The following is a 20,718-nucleotide window of genomic DNA, read 5'->3' as shown; positions in this document are numbered from 1 at the left end:
GAAATGTTAATGTGAAAAATGCTTCACCAAATTCACTATTTCTTATTGATTTCTTCCTTTAGGAAATAATTACTAGTTCAATACATAAGTTGACAACATGGGTATTAAATTACCAATGTTTTCCAACCCCCCCCACATCAACCAATCGGTTATATTTTTTAACACAGTTTTATCTGTACCAGTGTTTGTTCTGGTCTCAAACTCAATTTATTTATTTTTACAAGAGCAGAAAAAGAAGAGAGCCGAGTGTTTAAAAGCTCCAATCTCTTGTGAGATTGCTGACAGTATAGGGGAACATTAATGCATCTGTCATGATAACAAGCAAGAATAACATCTCGACATCAAACACAGCACAGAATCCATCTGAAGTGATTCATTCAGATCTGTCTCATTGATTTATTAAACACAGGGCAACATCTGCAGCCTCACACAGCCGCTCTGCGAAATTAATGCAAGATCAATTCAAATGGAAAAAAGTGCAAAAGAGATAAATCAAAACACAATTTGCATGCAGGTCCACAATCAAGCTTATTGGGTGCAAATGCTCAATTTCCCTCCTAAAGCAAATGTGCCTAAACACTATTTTATCTTTTTAGAATGCTGTGATTTGAAGTGACAGAAATATTTCTGCAGGTTCAGATGCTGAAAAGGAAGAAAGACAGAAAAAAAAAGCGTGCTCATTGAATAAGCTTTTGAATATGCATCAGGAAGCAGCACTAATGTGTGTTCTTCTCTCATATTCAGACTGGGTCCGGCCACATGAATATAGATTAAGGTAAAGCCTAGGAAGGCACAACTGTAACACTGCAAGAACAAGGTGCTCATGCATATATACACACACATACTACACACACACACAGACATATACACAGATGCACTGCACACACACATGCACTGCACAAAGACATGTACACATACTGCACACACATGCATTACACATAGATATGTAGATATACTACGCACATACCACACACAGACATGCACACACACATTTCACATATACACACTACACACACAGATACCCCAAAACACACTACACATAAACATACTATACAAACACACACTACACAAACAAACACGACACACAGTGTGAGTATGATTATGTGTATGTGTGTGTGTCAGAGTGAGTATGGTTATGTGTATGTGTGTATATCAGTGTGAGTATAGTTATGTGTATGTGTGTATATCAGTGTTAATATGGTTATGTGTGTGCATCAGTGTGAGTATGTGTGTGTGTGTGTATCAGTGTGAGTATGTTTATGTGTATGTGTGTGTGTCAGTATGAGTATGTTTATGTGTATGTGTGTAAATCAGTGTGAGTATAGTTATGTGTATTTGTGTATATCAGTGTTAATATGGTTATGTGTATGTGTGTGTATCAGTGTGAGTATGTTTATGTGTATGTGTGTATATCAGTGTGAGTATGTTTGTGTGTATGTGTGTGTATAAGTGTGAGTATGTTTATGTGTATGTGTGTGTATCAGTGTGAGTATGTGTATGTATCAGTGTGAGTATGTTTATGTGTATGTGTGTGTATCAGTGTGAGTATGTTTATGTGTATGAGTGTGTATAAGTGTGAGTATGGTTATGTGTATGTGTGTTTATCAGTGTGAGTATGTTTATGTGTATGTGTGTGTATCAGTGTGAGTATGTTTGTGTGTGTATCAGTGTGAGTATGTTTATGTGTATGTGTGTGTATCAGGGTGAGTATGTGTGTGTATCAGGGTGAGTATGTGTATGTGTGTGTATCAGTGTGAGTATAGTTATGTGTAAGTATGTGTATCATTGTGCGAATGTTTATGTGTATGTGTGTGTATCAGTGTGATTATGTTCATGTGTGTATCATTGTGTGTATGTTTATGTGTGTGTATGTCAGTGTGCATATGTTTATGTGTGTATCAGTGTGCGTATGTTTGTGTATGAGTGTGTATCAGTGTGAGTATGTTTATGTGTGTATTATTGTGCATATGTGTATGTGTGTATCATTGTGCGTATGTGTGTGTATATGTTTATGTGTGTATCAGTGTGCGTATGTTTGTGTATGAGTGTGTATCAGTGTGAGTATGTTTATGTGTGTATTATTGTGCATATGTGTATGTGTGTATCATTGTGCGTATGTGTGTGTATATGTTTATGTGTGTATCAGTGTGCGTATGTTTGTGTATGTGTATGTATCAGTGTGCGTATGTTTATGTGTGTATGAGTGTGTATATGTTTGTGTATGTTTATGTGTGTATCATTGTGCGTATGTGTTTGTGTGTGTATGTCAGTGTGCATATGTTTATGTGTGTATCATTGTGTGTATGTGTATATATGTCAGTGTGCGTATGTTTGTGTGTATCAGTGTGTATCAGTGTGCGTATGTTTGTGTATGTGTATGTATCAGTGTGCGTATGTTTATGTGTGTATTGTTGTGCGCATGTGTGTGTATGTCCGTGTGCGTATGTTTATGTGTGTATCAGTGTGTGTATGTTTGTGTATGTGTATCAGTGTGCGTATAATACACATACACATAAACATATGCACACTGATTCACAAACATACACATACACACACTGTCACTGATACACACACATACAAATACATACACGCACACAGCTATATATAAAGCCAGATACACCTACACACTTCTAGCTCATTTGGATTATTCTACATTTCTATTCATCAAATATAAATATCCCAAACTCCTACAATATGTATCTTATACCTCGATATTCTAGATAGCACCAAAGTGTCATATAAATGTGTTAACCCAGCTGTCACCTCCTCACACTTCCCATTTGCAACATACACATTTCCATTTCCATTCATTCATTTCTACCTGCATGGATCTAATTTACATTTACTGGTCTGTGTACACATAGATTTTATTTAGCAATACATTGCTCATCAGAAAGTTGTTTTCTGTAAGAAGAATTAAATGTTCAATTTTTTAATGCACAAATTATCAATAAATACATTTATGTTAAATTATGCAATCAATTTGTGCTTTGGATAGCAGAAAATAATATAACATTAGAAAATATTACACTGCACCCGCCCTGCTGGCAAAATTTTCTGTGGAGAACACGGATATGTGTGAGTATATACGCAGAGTCATGGGAGAAATGCATTTAGGATAGATTACATGGTAGATAAATTAGATAGATAGATAGATAGATAGATAGATAGATAGATAGATAGATAGATAGAAATACTGATGTATATTATATGACTTGCTAAATATTCATATTGCAGACAGGAATGTAGTATAAACAGTGATATAGGGCCACTGAGTTTTCCTGAATTATAATAATTACAATTATAACAGAAAAATATATATTTTCAATAGCCATATGTGAACACACACACACACATACATACACACTCCTAGAGAGGCCAAAAAGAAAAATATGTAACCTAAGTTTTCAAACTGCTGTAAATTGACTAAACCAGCAATACATTTGCAGCACTTTCAGGTTACAGAATTTGCTTTGTGACCTTTCTAGGCAGGGATACAAAAGCAAGAGGTGTTTAATGTCAACTTAAAGGGACAGTCAACACCAGAATTATTGTTGTTTAAAAATATAGATAATCCCTTTATTACCCATTCCCCAGTTTTGCATAACCAACACTATTATATTAATATACTTTTTACTTCTGTGACTAACTGGTATCTAAGCATCTTCTGACCGCCCCTAATCACATGACTTTTAGTTATTATCTATTGACTTGCATTTTAGCCAATTAGTGCAGTGTCTGCCACTAGCCACAGGCGTGATTACAATGTTATCTATATGGCCTACATGAGCTAGCTCTCCCCTGTTGTGAAAAGCTAATAAAAAAGAGGCGGCCTTCAAGGGCTTAAAAATTATCGTATGTGCCTTCCTAGGTTTGCTTTCAACTAGAATACTAAGAGAACAAAGCAAAATTGTTGATAAAAGTAAATTGGAAAGTTGTTTAAAATTACATGCCCTATTTGAAAAATTAAAGTCTTTTTTGGACTTGACTGTCCCTTTAAAGAAACGCAGAAGTGATTATTATACTTGCAATGATTCACCTTTGTTCATTTACACTGGTCTGCATATTTCTAATATATACACAGTGCTGCAACAGAGGTAAATCCAGTGCCATCTTTTTTAGGAACTTGTGGTGTTATAGCCAATCACAAGCGATGTCAACCAAGAATGTATCTTCTATCACATTATACTCCAGCAGCCTTCTCATGGTCAAACTACACTGCACAAGGAATAGTTTTGCTGTGTGCCAGTTGGGAATGATTTTGCCCATATGTGGTTTTCCTTTATGAACAACAATGCAAATTTAAATTAAAAATATACATAATATATACACAAGGTGATAAAAAGTTTTACACTTGGATGATATGTTATTCTATAGCAAGACAACACACATATTTTGTAATTACAAGGTATTTACTGCCCATTAACAGTAAGAATGGAAGTATAATTATCACTACATGTGACATGTGATGCTCTATAATAAGAAAAAAAAAAATTATAGTACAAATGTTTTTAAAGTTAAAGTGACGGTAAATTTCAGACTATAAGAATGTTGCAATGAAATATATATTAGTTTGCAAGTAAAACCAGATATTTTTTTTAAGTGTACTGTATATATATTTTATAATAAAAGGTTTATAATCCTAATTGGTATTGTCTGTTCCTCCACCCCCTTCATTTCCTCTTTTGACTGGGCTGTGATGTATAGAGCAGTCAAATCTACTCTGTACATAGGCTTTCTATGGGCTTTAAAGGGGCTGGACTTCAAGATTGTCAACTGACACACATGTTGATTGGATGTTCACTGGAATTGTGATACATGAAAAAAATGAGTTCATCCATGTGGGCCAGCGTAATAGAAGCATTACTATATGCACTAATTTAACCCTTTCACAGATGGATTTAAAAAAAAAAGGTACACATACTTTTTTGATGGCAAAGATTACATTTATGGCATTTGGTTATTTAAAGTTTACCATCACTTTAATTGAGTTCTGTATATTGCAACTTGCTTCACAAGGTGATCAAAACCCCAAACCTCAGAATGTGATGGCTGCAGCAAAGTAAAAAGCTTCCTGAAAGGTATTATATACACATATAATACCTAGGAGTACCCAGCCTCTTCACATGCAGGATAATATTGGATTTATTTACTTAATGCTATAATTATTTGTGGAATCTAACATATAGAACAATAAAGGGGAGGACATGTAGATATTATAATATTGAATATAGTCTTCTACCTGGTTACATTTTCACTCCTATCATATCTGCCATAAATATTTTGGAAGGTTACTAAGACCCTGAGGATCTATACCTCTGGCGAGATGATCTAATACTTCTCATCAGTACCGCGAGGTCCATCAAAGACTTTTAAAAAGGCGTTTTTTTGAGACCTGTTTATCTCTCTATGCCGAGTTCTGGATGTGAAGGAGAGGCACCTACATTGCAAAATAATGCTCAAAAAAAGCCCCCAAATATTTGGCGAGATTTCTCTCCATGCCGGTGAGTTTTTGATTATCAGGTCCTAGGTGAGGGAGGGTGGACGGAGGGATTACTAAAACAGAGGATGAATGAATCCATTTGAGGAACAGCAGGTATGTTTCCAGTTCTGTGTTATGCTTTGTACTTGCAGGGTGACAAGCTGCATTGCTGAATCAGGCACTTGAATTTCACAACTACTTTTTTTCATTGTGTAGGGGGAATAATAATAGTGCTAAAAAAAAGCAAAACAAGTGGTATAGTGCCTGCTGATGGAAGTGAAAATTAAAGGGACATTAAACCTAAACATTTTCTTTAATGATTCATATAGAGAATACATATGTAAACAACTTTCCAATTTACATCTATTATCAATTTAGCTTCATTCTCTTAGAATTATTTTTTGAAGAAGCAGCAATGCACTGCTGTGAACTAGCTGAACACATTGGTAAGCCAATCACAAGATGCATATAATTTGTGCAGCCACCAATCATTTGCTAGCTCCCAGCTTCTGAGCTTATCTAGATATGCTTTTCAACAAAGGGATATTAAGAGCATTAAAGGGACACTAAACCCAACATTTTTCTGTCATGATTCAGATAGAGAATACAATTTTAAACAACATTCCAATTTACTTCTATTATCTAATTTGCTTCATTCTTCAGATATTTTATGTTGAAGAAATAGCAATGCACATGGGTGAGCCAATCACACGAGACATCTAAGTGCAGCTACCAATCAGCAGCTACTGAGCATATCTAGATATGCTTTTCAGCAAAGAATATCAAGAGAATGAAGCAAATTAGATAATAGAAGTAAATTAGGAAGCTGTTTAAAATTGCATGCTCTTTCTAAATCATGAAAGAAAAAATGTGGGTTTCATGTCCCTTTAAACAAATTAGATAAAAGAAGTACATTGGAAACTTGTTTTAATGTGTGTGCTCTGTCTGAATCATGAAAGAAACATTTTGTGTTGGCTTCCTGAAAATACAAAAAAGTTATGTTTAAAATGGTAAGGGGTAAATTGGACAAGCTTGTTCTATTCAATAAAATGCTGGGAATATTTTTACCAGTATAACATTTTATAAAAATTAACATGTGTTTTGAATTACAAGTTCACTTTTTTTTAAATAAAAAATAATATATGCTGTTTAAATATGATTATAAAACACAACTCATGCCTATGGTCAGATAGTTGCCTATAGTTGAAAATGGCAACTCCTATAGCGCTACTTGTGAACACCGACTCACCTTCTTTACCAGCATGAAAAAAGTAGGGTTTTTTCAGCACATAATAAAACTGTTTAAAACAATAAATAAAAAATGGATAGTTTGTTTTCTTAAAGGGACACTAAACCCAAATTTTTTCTTTCATTATTCAGGTAGAGAAGACAATTTTAAACAACATTCCAATTGACTTCTATTATCTAATTTGCTTCATTTTTAGATATTCTTTGATGAAGAAATATCAATGCTCATGGGTGAGCCAATCACAAGAGGCATCTATGTGCAGCCACCAATCAGCAGCTACTAAGCCTATCTAGATATGCTTTTCAGCAAAGGATATCAAGAGCATGAAGCATAATAGATACTAGAAGTAAATAAGAAAGTTGTTTTAAATTGCATGCTCTGTCTAAATCATGAAAGAAAAAAATTGGGTTTCATATCCCTTTAACTAAAAACTCTTTCAAATGTAAAATAAATAAATGTGCCTTTAACCCTTTGAGTGCTAAGCACTTTCCCACCTGGGTGCTAAGCTGTTTTAAGGTTTTTTTTTTATTGTTTTTTTTAAAATATTTTATATAGTTGGAAAGTTGGAACGGTGCGTCTTGGGGGTCTGTAGCTGCTTAGATGCCTGAGATACAGGCTTCTAAGCAGCATGCCCCCTTTTCCTATAGTTAACATTGTCATTTTGTTAATAAAGTTGCGCAGTGACATCATCACGTCATTGCGCGTGACGTCACCACACAAAACGTGAAGCTCCGGCGATGCCTGTCACTATACAGGCACGAACGCCGGGGTAGGAGCGGGTGGGAGCCCCTAGATCTCCCCCAAGGTGGGAGAGTGCTAGTATCAGCAAGGACAACCCAGGTTGTTCACCAAAAATGGTCCGGCATCTAAACTTACTTTCTTGCTTTTCAAATAAACATACCAAGAGAATGAAGAAAATTTTATAATAGGAGTGAATTAGAAAGTTGCTTAAAATTGCATGCTCTATCTGAATCACTAAAAAAAAAATTTGGGTTCAGTGTCCCTTTAAGTGAGCGCACGCACACACAATTTCCGCTGAATATAGACAATAAAAATCACATACACACTTGTACACACTGTATACAAAATGTATTGCTTAAATGTCACCTTATGCAAAAACAACAAAAAACAACAACAATGGCATTCTGAACACAACAAGACAAACTCTGCACTACAGAGACCAGGTACCCCCCCCCCCGTAAGTCACTGCCCTACACCTTGTCCCCGTGCATTGGGAGTTTGTTCTGAAACAGCATTTGCACCCTGAATATAGAGCTCTGTGAATATGCACATGACTGGTTTGTGTAATTATAATCTTGGCATCAGAATTCTAATAAAAGGCTGCACATTACTGAGTGTTTGGCTGCATCAAGCAGACACCATGTCTGGACCTTCTTTATCCTGTGAAATAAAATATTGTCTTTATTTACAGGCCTAATTAATTTCTATGAGTCGTATGTTTTTTTAATCAGCCCAGTCAAAACAAGTTGTTTAAAATATCATTAGTAAATCAGATGAATAAGTAAAGGTGTTAGTGGTGATTACTATTTGTAAGGCCATATTTCTTTCTTTACCTGTTTCAGGTAGAAATTACAGGAAAATAGTGTTCCCTAGGTACTGCTCAGAACATAATGACTGTGAGAAGTAAAACAAAAGGCCTCATTGCCTGCATCCAATACACCAGCCACGCTGCCAGCATATGCTTCACTAAGGGGTTAACAATACCAGCATAAGGCATACCAAGGAGTCACAGAGTACATCACTAAACTGCAGAACAAGAATAAGGTAAAGTTAGAAGCAACACTTTTTTTTTAGAATGGGAGCAGAAAACGACATGACTGCTGGCTTGCTGTACACTTACTGAGACTAATGGGTTAACAGAGATGCCATAGAGGTGCACAGTACGGAACTGTGCTGCTATCATGGGTAACACCAAGTAACTGCAAATGCTATACCACATTAACAGCTCCAGTTATTGTTCAGTGAACAGAGAACTTGGCAGTATGTTTGCACCATACTATGTGCACAATTTATGTTTCAGATTCATAAAAAAAGAAAAGAAAAAAAAAAGTCCCATTTGATCACCAAGGGGCCTATTTAACAAAGGTCTGTCGGACCTGATCCGACAGTGCGGTTAAGGTCCGACAGACCTCGCTGAATGCTTGTGAGCTGCTGGCGCAACGCCGCCCCCTACAGATTTGCGGCCAATCGGCCGCCAGCAGGGGGGTGTCAATCAACTCGATCGTACATGATCGGGTTGAATTGCGGCAATATCTGTCCGCCTGCTCAGAGCAGAGCAGGCCTTTAGACCGCTGCTTCATAACTGGTGTTTATGGCGAGCCTGCAGGCTCATTCACCAGAAACACAGGGCTTCAAGCTCCATACGGAGCTTGATAGATATGGCCCCTGGTGAACATGGGCCCTCAAGCGCCATCCGGAGCTTGATAAATGGGCCCCCAAATCTGAGTTCTGATGCTTCTGTTGTTTCAGCCATATGTATCTCTGTGCAGCTGTCATTTAACTGTCTGGTGTATTCGCACCTAGACTGATGCTGCAGAATGCATTTCATGTTCGCCATTCCTCAGGCAGCAAATTCCATAACAACAAAAGGAGACATTTCTATATGGGCTGTTATTCTGTAAGCGCATAACATTTTTCAGATATAATTTAAAGGGACGGGATACCTCAACATTTTCTTTCATGATTTGGATAGAACATACAATTTTAAACTTTATTCTCTTGTTATTCTTTGCTTAAAGAACACAATTGTACTACTGGCAGCTAGATGAAACCATCTAGTAAGCCAATCACAAGAGACAAATGTGTGTAGGCACCAATCAGCAGCTAGCTCCCACTTGTGTATGATATGTACGTATTCTTTTTCAACAAGGGATACCAAGAGAACGAAACACATTTGAAAATAGAAGTTAATTTAAAAGTGACTTAAAATCTGAATCATGCAAGTTTAATTTTGACTTTCATATCCCTTTAATTTCACAAAACAATAATATTACCTTTTTTTACACAACAATATTGCTGGCAATAGATACCTTTTCAATTACATGGATATGAAACCCAAAATGTTTTTTTATGTGATTCAGACAGAGCATACCATTTGCTTCATTCCGTTGATATTCTGTGTTGAAGAGATACCTAGGTAGGCATCTAGAACACTACATGGCAGAAAATAGTGCTGTCATCTAGTGTCCCTGTTTTTCAATAAAAGATACAAAGAGAATGAAGAAAATATGATAATAGAAGTAAATTAAAAAGTTATTTAAAATTGCATGCTATATCTGAATCATGAAAGAAAATGTTTGTTTTCATATTGCTTTAATACACATTTATTGTTAGCACAATGTACCACTTCTAGTGAATTTTACATTTATACATTGAGGGCAAAAACTACTTTACTCATAGATAGGTTCTCTTAGATTAAAATTGCTACATAGAACGTACAGACAACCTTCCTCTATACAGTTTAAGCTATGCTGACAGTGCACACTAGTTTTCCCATATAGTTTCTCAAACCTATAATGCAGTGATTTGCAACCTTTTTTTTTGCAGTGGCACACTTTTTTACATTAAAAAATCCTGTGGCAAAGCACCATCCCAAAATTTTACAAAATCACACATTGTAGCCTAATACAGGATATATATACAGTATATATATATATATATATATATATATATATATATATATATATATACTATATTAATATATATATATATATATATATATATACAGGTATACCCCGCTCATACAGCGGGTTAGGGACCGGAGCCCCGCTGTAAAGTGAAAACCGCCTTAAAGTGAAACAAGGCGATTTTAGCTTTCTTTTCACTTGCCAGTGTGTTTTAAAAACTTGAAAACATGTTTGAACTAACATATATTAGGGGTTCAATAGTGCTACGTTTAGTTTAACCACTCGCACAGCACAGTATTCAATAAATACTGTACCTGTAAAATAGTGACAATTACTGTAGTAAAATTTCCCCGACTATAGCACTGAGACACAGATTGCACTGTAATGCTGTAAACAGAGTGAACTAATCATAACAAAATGGTGCCAGTCACTTTTCTCGCAATCTCACGATGATTACAGCAGTGTTTCAAAATCACTGGAGGATGAACTTCAGCTCCACAAAGCGCTGTATTAGCGAAACGCTGTAAAGTGAGGTATACCTGTACACACACACACACTGTACTGTGCTGTCATGCCATGCCTCCTACAAACTATACATGACATATTGACATTCATTCACAAACAATCATAATGATCATGTCATGGTTGTAAATGATGCCTGATGAGCCTGTCACATACCTCCCAATATTTCAAAATTTGAAAGAGGGACACCCCCCCCGCACTGTTGTCAGTCTGCCCGCGGCACACCTGAGGATCTCTCACGGCACACTAGTGTGCCACGGCAGACTGGTTGAAAAAACACTGCTATAATGTACTCTTGTGCAGTTTTCTGATTACTATTAGATCTTTATTACACTTATACACTGTTTTAAAATTTGGCATCACATAAAGCACAAAATGCATTTTTTCTATAAAATAATTTTATATATTAGATGTACTTTGCGTCATACTTGACATAAACAAGATCAACACTTTTTTTAAATTTATTATTATTTATTATTTATTTTTATTTATTAGTACTACTTTCAGGGTCTCAAGATATGAAAGACATGGGCCTCTATTTATCAAGGTCTGTCGGACCTGATCCGACAGTGCGGATCAGGTCCGACAGACCTCGCTGAATACGGCGAGCAATACGCTCGCCGTATTCAGCATTGCACCAGCAGCTCACAAGAGCTGCTGGTGCAACGCCGCCCCCTGCAGACTCGCGGCCAATAGCGTGTTAATGAACCCGATCGTACTCGATCGGGTTGATTTCCGGCGATATATGTCTGCCTGCTCAGAGCAGGTCTTTGTGACCGCTGCTATATAACTGCTGTTTCTGGCGAGCCTGCAGGCTCGCCAGAAACACGAGGCATCAAGCTCCATTCGGAGCTTGATAAATATGCCCCATGGTGTCTGGAACACTACATGGCAGAAAATAGTGCTGCCATATAGTGCTCTTGCAAATGGATATTATTCTTGCAAAACTGCTGCTATGTAGTGCTCCAGATATATGCACGGTCCTGAGCTTTACATCCCTGCTTTTCAACAAAAGATGCAAAGATAACTAAGAAAATTTGATAATAAAAGTAAATTAGGAAGTGGTTTAAAACTGCATACTCTGAATCATGAAAGAAAAAATGTGTGTTTCAGATCTCTTTAAAAGTACATAAAACTCAACATTTAATTCCCAATTTTAAAAGTAATCATTATATATTTTTGCATGTTTTTTTTTTCTATATTTTAAATTCCATTGAATTAAGAAACCTAACCCTCCTACATGCTGCAAAATAATAGCTTGCTAGGTGCAGTACCTCATTAATAATTGTCCCAAATTGTCCACAGCAACGGAGATAGGATAAACATGCTTTTTAAAGGGTGTGTTGTTTGACTTCAAAACAGAAGTGAACATATGCAGATCTTTTGAAATGCAGTGATATAATTACTCATTTCTGATGCATATATTAAAATAAAACTCTTTAAATGACCCTTTAAAGAAACATAAATAAACTTGAAATTCAGAGCAGTATATTTCAACGTTCATTAGAAGCCTTTTTGCATCATATTTATCTGCAATAATGTTTCTAAGAAAAGTTATCATTGCCCGTGTAATCTGCCAAATACAATGGTAGGCCATGTGGTACGAGAAAAATCGGTGAAAACAAATGTGAAAGTTCTTGATTTGCAAACTTATTCACCTTTACTCCAGTGGAGGAGATCTCCAGCAATTGCGAAAAAGCATAATGTCTAAAGGGGCTGCCCATTTCTTGTCCATTCTGTTCTATAAGCTGAGTCTCTCCTGCAAGAAACCCTTTAGCAAACAAATTAAATTAAATAACATCTATGTTATATCTCACCTAAGAGACAGTTAGTCAAATAAGCTAAAAACCCCAGAGAGGTAAGTTACAGACACCTGTTCCTTTTAATCAAAACTCCATTAAGACAACTGTATTACTAACACAACTGTAATAATTTTAAAATATTTTATAACTTAAATAACGAACAGTTCTTAAAAACTGCATCAACAAAATAGCCAGTGTAATATATCCAATAGACGCATCTGCAAATTATCATTCATACGGGGGAATTCAGATGGCAATAATGCAGAATAGTGTATTTTTTTTATCTCCAGTATTGGACATTATATACAGCAAATGGTTACTTTGAATACGTCTTTTTGGCTGATAAAACACAGCTAGGAAAACGCATATCAAGTATTTTATTAATAATATATTTGTATTAGCCAGTTCGTATGTATTTTTACAACACATTCTAGAGAAGTCAATAAAATGAATTTCAGTCAAATTAATTTTAATCAGTTAACATTGATTTTCAGAATTTGAGACATTTCAGGAGACAGGAAATTGTCTCCTATTTTTTTACCTCTAACTTACTGGTTTCAAAGTAGTTTGATACATATTCTAGTACAGGGGTCCTGTACTGGGGGTATCCCTAACCCTTGGGGGTGTATAACCAAATGATTGTGGTATAGAACTAGATCTCGGAATAATAGCAAAAAAAGAATGTGATGTTAGTTTAGATTATTAACTTTCACCATTATCAATACCTCGATTCCATGTTTTGATTGCTCAAAAACAAAAGCAAAAATACCACAGGGTGTACCTAGTTTGTGCATTTGTGACTGGACATTTTTATATAAAAAAATATACTGAAATGATTTTCTTTTGTTCTGTTCCTAGTTATCTATATGTAAAATAAAACCAAGCTGTTGACATCTTTTGAAGTCATACTGGTACCTAATCAGACTGATGATGAGGATGATTTTGGTAGTCTGACAAAGAGTATGCGGACATGTTGGGCAATCCATTGAGGCTCTGTAATCGTAAAAAAGGTTAAAAAAAACCTGCTGTAAACTTTATAATTATAAATATATTAATAATTATTAGTATAATTATTATTATTAATAATAATAACAATACAATTACATTTTTCCTTTCAAAAGCAAGCTAAAATGTCGAAGTTCTACCTTGCTTTAAAGATCATTAAACAGTTTGCTGTAAACTTCATTAACTAGCACTATATAAAAGATATTCTTATTTTCTCTTCATGCATTAAGCACATTTCATGTACGTTTTATCACTGGTAAATTAAACAATACAGTCTGAGATTCAGCTCAGAACACTAAAATATGTTGTTTAAATATCCATTACATCAGCTTTTACGATTGAATTTTCCTTTCCCAGGGGGCAAATTATTGATTAGAGCAATCGGCCGCAGGTATACGAGTAGCTCCTTGTATACGGCAAGCTGAAATTCCTGTGCATTGATTTTCTACTCTTGGCTTTAAATATAAGGGTTGCAGTTCTTTCTTTTGCCTTTATAACCTGCACCATAAAAGGAAGGTCACTGGGTCAACAGAATGAAAAGCCACATGAACACTAAAGAGCCACACAGACTTATAACATAAGGCTGAGTTACTGAGACCACAGCAAACCCTACATATTATTCAATGATGCATTTCCATAACTCACTGTCTCACAATCTGCAAAGTACAATTCACGAACCCCAGGGAACTTTTTTCTGTGTTTTGTAAGAGCTGAACTGGTAGTCAGACAATGAAGCACAGCCCAGCATCTCAAAGGCCAGAAAATTGACTGAATCATTTATTAATAACAATGTATATTACCTAAATACAACAAGTCTATTTTATTTTCAAGAAGTATGTTTTTCAACGATATTAAAAATATATCTATCATGACATAAATATATCTATCTAACATATTTACGCCCAGCATCTGGTAATTGGTAAAAAGTAACATTGCAAAATAAATAAATACAATAAAATAATAAAGTAATAGTTCTGTAAACAAACTATTAAACGACAAAAGTTCATTGCCAGATAAATTAAGGTTTTTATCTGCTAGTTTAGAATACATAAAGCTTACAATTTTTTTTTGCGTTAATTAAACAATACAGAAGTTCCAACTCTGTAATCTTCTTCCATGTTTACTTTATGGGTCAACGACATTTCCAAGTTGAGCTTCTATAAGCGACAAGGAACAATGAAACATTTTCCAAATATTTTTACTGAGTCTGTGTTATCTAAAGCTTCAATCTGGTGTGTTGGATTCTTAAAAAAAAATGTATTATACAATGGGAATAATGAGATTGAGCACATTGTTATTATAACAGAGGGAATAGTGTCATTTTGTGTCCCGGGGAAGCAGTAAGAACACATACGTATTCTGTTATATTGCATCTCTAAAGGCTGACACATCATAATGGGCAATAATAGTGAAAAGTGCTTGTTTTATAGCACAGGGCATTACAAATGTATTCAGGAAACAACTGAACAACAGCTAAATAAAACTACAAGGGTTATATTGTAAAAGCTTGGAAAAAACTTCTTAAAAGTATCAAGCAGCAAACCCAGATCTTAAAAGTGACTATTCTCACTCATACATAGCATCATATTATATTCATGCAGCCTCTCATATTTACCTGCAGCCTCACTCACACATATCCTCTTGGCACATTATAGCCCCCCTTATATACAGCACACAGACTCCCTTTTATATATAAAAACTCCAAACCACAGTTATCAGTAGCCATCCACTATAAAAGGTGGCCTCTGTTTTATTAGTGACTTTTATTTACTTAAATAGCAGACTATTAAGTGCTAAACAATACACATTTTATTATATCAAAATGATATAAAGTCCTTAAAAATTCATGGAAGCAATTTCTCTATGGCTTCTAAAATGTGTATCCTGGTTTACAAACACATTGGTCTAGTGTGTGAGAAAATGTGTACCTGGCTCATCAATATCCTTGCTGACCCCTAAATTTGAAATAAATTTCTCAATTCCTGTTATATAAGTACATTAGAGTATGTTATTCAAAGTAATTGGGAAGCATTTGAAAAGCTGGATAAACAGCTAGGAAATTAGCTTATGATAACAGTTTACCAACAGCATCGCTCAATAACCTATGGTCACCTGCAACTTTGTGTTTAGTTTATATTCCTAGTAACATCAAGACACATCTATTACACTTGTCCATAAATACCAGCACTAAAAGACTTGGCTATAAGCTAGATGTTTCTACTTAAATGAAACAAATAAGTGTTCTCATATCAAACATGTACACAATTTGTTCTCTAAAAACAATAACTCTCACTAAGGGTTTTGTGACACATTATCACAGGTGTCACAGATACCCTGGAACCTAATATATATCAAATATATTTATGTATATATATATATATGTGTGTGTGTGTGTGTGTATATATATATATATATATATATATATATATATTTATAGTAAAAGACACCTTAATGTCTTTTGTTTGAGAAATGTTTAAGTAAATAATAAACAAACAAATAAATAAATACTAATTAATTTGGAAAAATATCTATTGTTTAAAAGCCTGCTGGGGTTTTTAGTTTGGACTTACTAATCAATAGCAATAGTTATAACTGTAGCAATTAAACATAAATAATACCTTTAGAGTAATATTATAACATACTAAATTTCACTTTATCAATAAAAACTGTACTCTGTTTACTTATACATTTGAAAATCTATGGCTAATGAATTGCTAATTGTATAAAGATAATGCAACGTTTCTTTTTAGATTCCTGCAATGTCTAGAATTCTAGTAAACATTAATATGTTCTTTACTATTTATAACTCATTCACAGCTAGCAAAGTTACACAGTATTTAGAGCAAAACAAATTAAATTACTATGATAGGAAATGTTATATAACTTTATATATAAATAAAATTGGTTTATTGCAGTGTGAATAATTTGCCACAATTTTAAAGGTCCTGCAAGGGTTAGTACTGTAATGTTCTAGATTTACGAAGAATGAAGAGGCATCACCAGTGACAAAACAAATAAAACTCTCAAGTTCATATGCTATTCAAGACAATAATAAAAAATAAAAAGCTTTGTCTTGAAATTGACTCACAATTCTTAGATAATCTAGACTGCAACGTGTAATTACTAGGTTCTTTGGTGAGTAAATAAAATGTGGTATTCACTGTCTTCTGTTGCCCAGAGTGAAATTATGTAAAGGATACAACTGTTAGCACTGCAATAAAAAGGGTTAATCTCTGTAGAAAAATCCCAGTAAGCAATGATCATCTTTCACTATATTGGATGTCTCGACCCTCCAGCCAAACAGATTTTCAAGATAGGCAAGTAGTGCTCCTTTACTGATCTTGTATAAAGATTGTGGTTTAAATATAAAAAATCCAGCCAAATAGATTATGAAGGGGTTTAAAAACAGAAGAATAGTGTATCTATATAAACAAACATCACTTCTTTTTTCCAGCAATAGAATATTTGTATATTGTACACAGCACTGTATAAGCTTTCCTTAACTATACAAACTATACACAACAACATATTACACACCCTATAAGATGTCACACAACACAGTATAATACAATGTATGGGATATCCTAACCTAACCCTAAACAAAAGTACTGTATGAACATAAATTGCCCTGACAACAGTTGTATTAACAGATGCCCTCATCCTTTACAGTACAGAACAACCTTGCAATATACAAAGTATATTTTTCATAGCTGGGTATCCAGATCATATATTGTACAATGTAGTAAAGTGGATACTTTGATCCTGTACACTGTACAGTATAAGTTAAAATATTACATATTACAAGAGATTTTTTTTAGAGCTGTCTCTCCTTAGTAAGTCCTGCTGAATACATGGTCAGTAGTTTAAAGTGAATATTGTATTAGGTATGAAGTCAGATACTGTTTGTCCCAAAAATAAGATCCTGTAGTTTATTAGACTGTGCGTGTATAGAAAATTGTGTATAGGGATAGGACAACATCAAATATACTAAACAATGATTTGTGGCCACATTTTTCACAACTTCACCAATGCCAGGTATTATGTACCACAAGCATAGATAGCGTATGCAACTAAAAGTGCTGCGTATATGGTCAAGCTACAGTTATACTGAACAGCAAATGAAGTGAAAACCTTTCCAGTTGTGTGCATAGCAAGACCATCCTTTTGTATATATGAGTAGCATCAGCACATGTTATAGAGTCATGACATCCTGCATAGCACATTACAGAATTGTAAAGGTATCTTGTAATCCAGCTGGTATCAGCGACCTGTACTTTCAGTAGGGGTAGGTAAATATATATTAAACTGTGTCCCATACTATGTACTATACTTTTCTACTATTTATATAGAATTAGGACATTACATGTTTTTAATATTACTACATATATCTACATATAAAATGCTTCTTGTCTTAAATCGGATTTTGCAGTATTCTGGATAGCTCTCCTGAGTTTTATACAAATGTGTTAATAATAGGAGGGCATGACACTTTATACAGGTTAAACTGTCATTATGTACAATACATGATTTATTGACATTATAAACATGATGATATTGGAAATATTGTCAACTACATCAAGTATTATAAAGTAAGTCTTAACATTAAAGAAAGTGTGGAACAGGTAACCCTTGCCCTGTATATACAGTTAAACTAAGAAAGGGTCTGGACAGGTATTATACAAATAGTCCTGTAATATTATGCAGATGGTTGCTCAAAAATAATCTCTATACTTAAAATCTAATACCATACAATAAATGAGTTTGCAGAGTACACATGACTCCAGTTACTAAATATACTGAGTATAATATGGGATATCATTTACATTACGTAGTGTAATAGAATACTAGACAGGTACCATTATATAAAGAATAGTATATGTGTCCGGACACTATTTACAGTCTAATACGGTAGTGATGTCATTATGTTCCATATAAATAACAGAAGGTGAGGCAAATAACATATATTATATATATATATATATATATATATATATATATATATATAAATATATATATATATATATTATATATATTATATATATATATATATATATGTATCACTATATGGAGCTTTTTGTTAATTTATAGTTATAATAAAGAGCACTCTGATGATACACAGTCTAACATGAAAATGTCCAGTTACTTATAATAATAAGGTATATAGTAGCACTGTATACAAAGTACATGTATGTCTTGTAGTTATATGCAATATAATACAGGTTGTCATTAGGTTAAGAGAGTGGATTAACTATGGTGTTAATTCAGTAGTCTTGTTACTTTTTACTGTACAGTGTATAACATAGAAGTTTCTATAACTATACACAACAGTAAACCTATGGGATCCTGCCACTTTATACAGTACTAATACATGTGATTTAACAGGTTAACACAGGATGAGCACCCTCATACACAGTTAACAATAAAAGGCATCTTACTGTATAAAGTTTACTAAGTGTTTTTATTCATTACAAAAGGAGTGAAACATTAGGCCTATTTCTATCACCTATAGGATACGTGGTCCTCTCACTAGATTCTAATATATTATAGTGACCCTAAAGAGGATATGTACTGATGGTAATATAAAATCATAATATTCAGACTTCAATGCAGTGTAATTATAGTGGCCCTTACACTGCAAGGTCATCCCTCAATATAAAATGTTTTTATACTATATACTTAAAAATGTAATGCTGCCACTTGCATTCTAGCACTGTAAAAATATATAGAACATAGGTTGTTGTCAATTTAATTCAGTATAAGAGAGGGAGTATTTCACTACTCCAGTAATACAAAGAGGCCTTCCATGTGTGCTACTTACTTTGAAGACTATATAAATTATAGTTTTACAGGGACTTTTCACTATATTAAAATACAGGTTATAACTCCATACAGTGTCATTATAAGGTCTAGTGTTATGTACATTATAATACCAGGAGTACTCTAACTATATACAGACTAATTAAAATAGTCTGTCAGTATCCAATGTAATACTGGGGACCTGTCAATGAACACAATATTACACATAGGGATAACAGGAGTTAATAATAGGAGTCCTGATAAGTATAATGTATATAAATAATCTAACATAATATCTATAAGGATAGTGAACGTGTATCTGTGTATATAAAGTGTAATTAAGATGGCTGCAAATGACACAATACTAATTAACTAAATAAACACGAGTAAAACTGTCTCTCTGTACTATCAGCACATTCTAAGAGACAACTATATTCAGGGCACGGTTTTAACCCCAGCATGGCAACCTGCAGTGTGCCCAGTACCTGGCGTTGGTGCAGTCCTGGTAGAGCGTCTCGAAGTCCCTTCTTGTGATGAGCTTGCAGCGGTTAACCCCCGGCTGTATGGCTCCCAGCCCTCGCAGGATGCGGACCTGTTCCACTGTACACACCACAGGGGCGATGTCCAGCCGCTTAAGCTTGGTGTACCACCGGTGCAGCCCCCAGACATAGGTGTTTGAGGAACAGGTCAAACACTTGGGGCAAAGCAGATCAGCTCTTGCCCCTCCACCTGAAAGGAGGCCACCTTTCACCCCGTGCAGCTCTACCATGCGACACTCTGCGCTGGGACCAAGCCTCGGCGATTCCGGGGGGTACAAGGTGTCAGACCGGAACAAGCCGGGGCTAGATACAGGAGGGGCGGATACGGCCCATGCCCGGATTGGGGGGATCAGGCTCAGATACCCCCGGGCACGGGCAGCCCCAAGCTCGGGCACTCCCAGGCTTTTAGATAAAACCACCAGCGGGTCCCTGTCCCTGGGTTCTGACTCCTCCAGGTTCTGAGATCGCAGGCTCTCTGGCTGAGCCTCTGTGGGTCCCTGTCCCAGACTGTGTAGCTGTAAGTCCCAGACTTTGTAACTGTCCTGTCCCTGTGTTCTGACTCTCCAGGTTCTGAGATTGCAGGCTCTCTTGCTGAGCCTCTGTGGGACCCTGTCCCAGACTGTGTAGCTGTAGTCCCAGACTGTGTAACTGTCCCTTCCCTGTGTTCTGACTCTCC

At 35.2% G+C, this 20,718-nt stretch overlaps 1 protein-coding gene across 2 annotated transcripts in view; it reads right to left on the bottom strand.

Annotated features, from left to right (window-relative positions):
- Positions 1 to 20,453, bottom strand: part of DACH2 (dachshund family transcription factor 2) — an 862,115-nt gene extending 841,662 nt beyond the window's left edge. Inside the window, exon 1 of one of the 2 annotated variants that reach the window (XM_053699352.1) lies at positions 19,989 to 20,453. In XM_053699352.1, coding sequence (XP_053555327.1) covers positions 19,989 to 20,272 — 284 coding nt within the window. In that variant the 5' untranslated portion in view covers positions 20,273 to 20,453. The remainder of the gene's footprint in view (positions 1 to 19,988) is intronic. The other variant, XM_053699351.1, reaches the window with a different exon arrangement.
- Between the last annotated feature and the right edge of the window lie 265 nt (positions 20,454 to 20,718).

Source organism: Bombina bombina, chromosome 1, assembly GCF_027579735.1.
Source record: "Bombina bombina isolate aBomBom1 chromosome 1, aBomBom1.pri, whole genome shotgun sequence".
NCBI classification, from domain to species: domain Eukaryota; kingdom Metazoa; phylum Chordata; class Amphibia; order Anura; family Bombinatoridae; genus Bombina; species Bombina bombina.
Note: the sequence above shows the minus strand (reverse complement) of the source record. Positions and strands in the feature narration are given on the sequence as shown.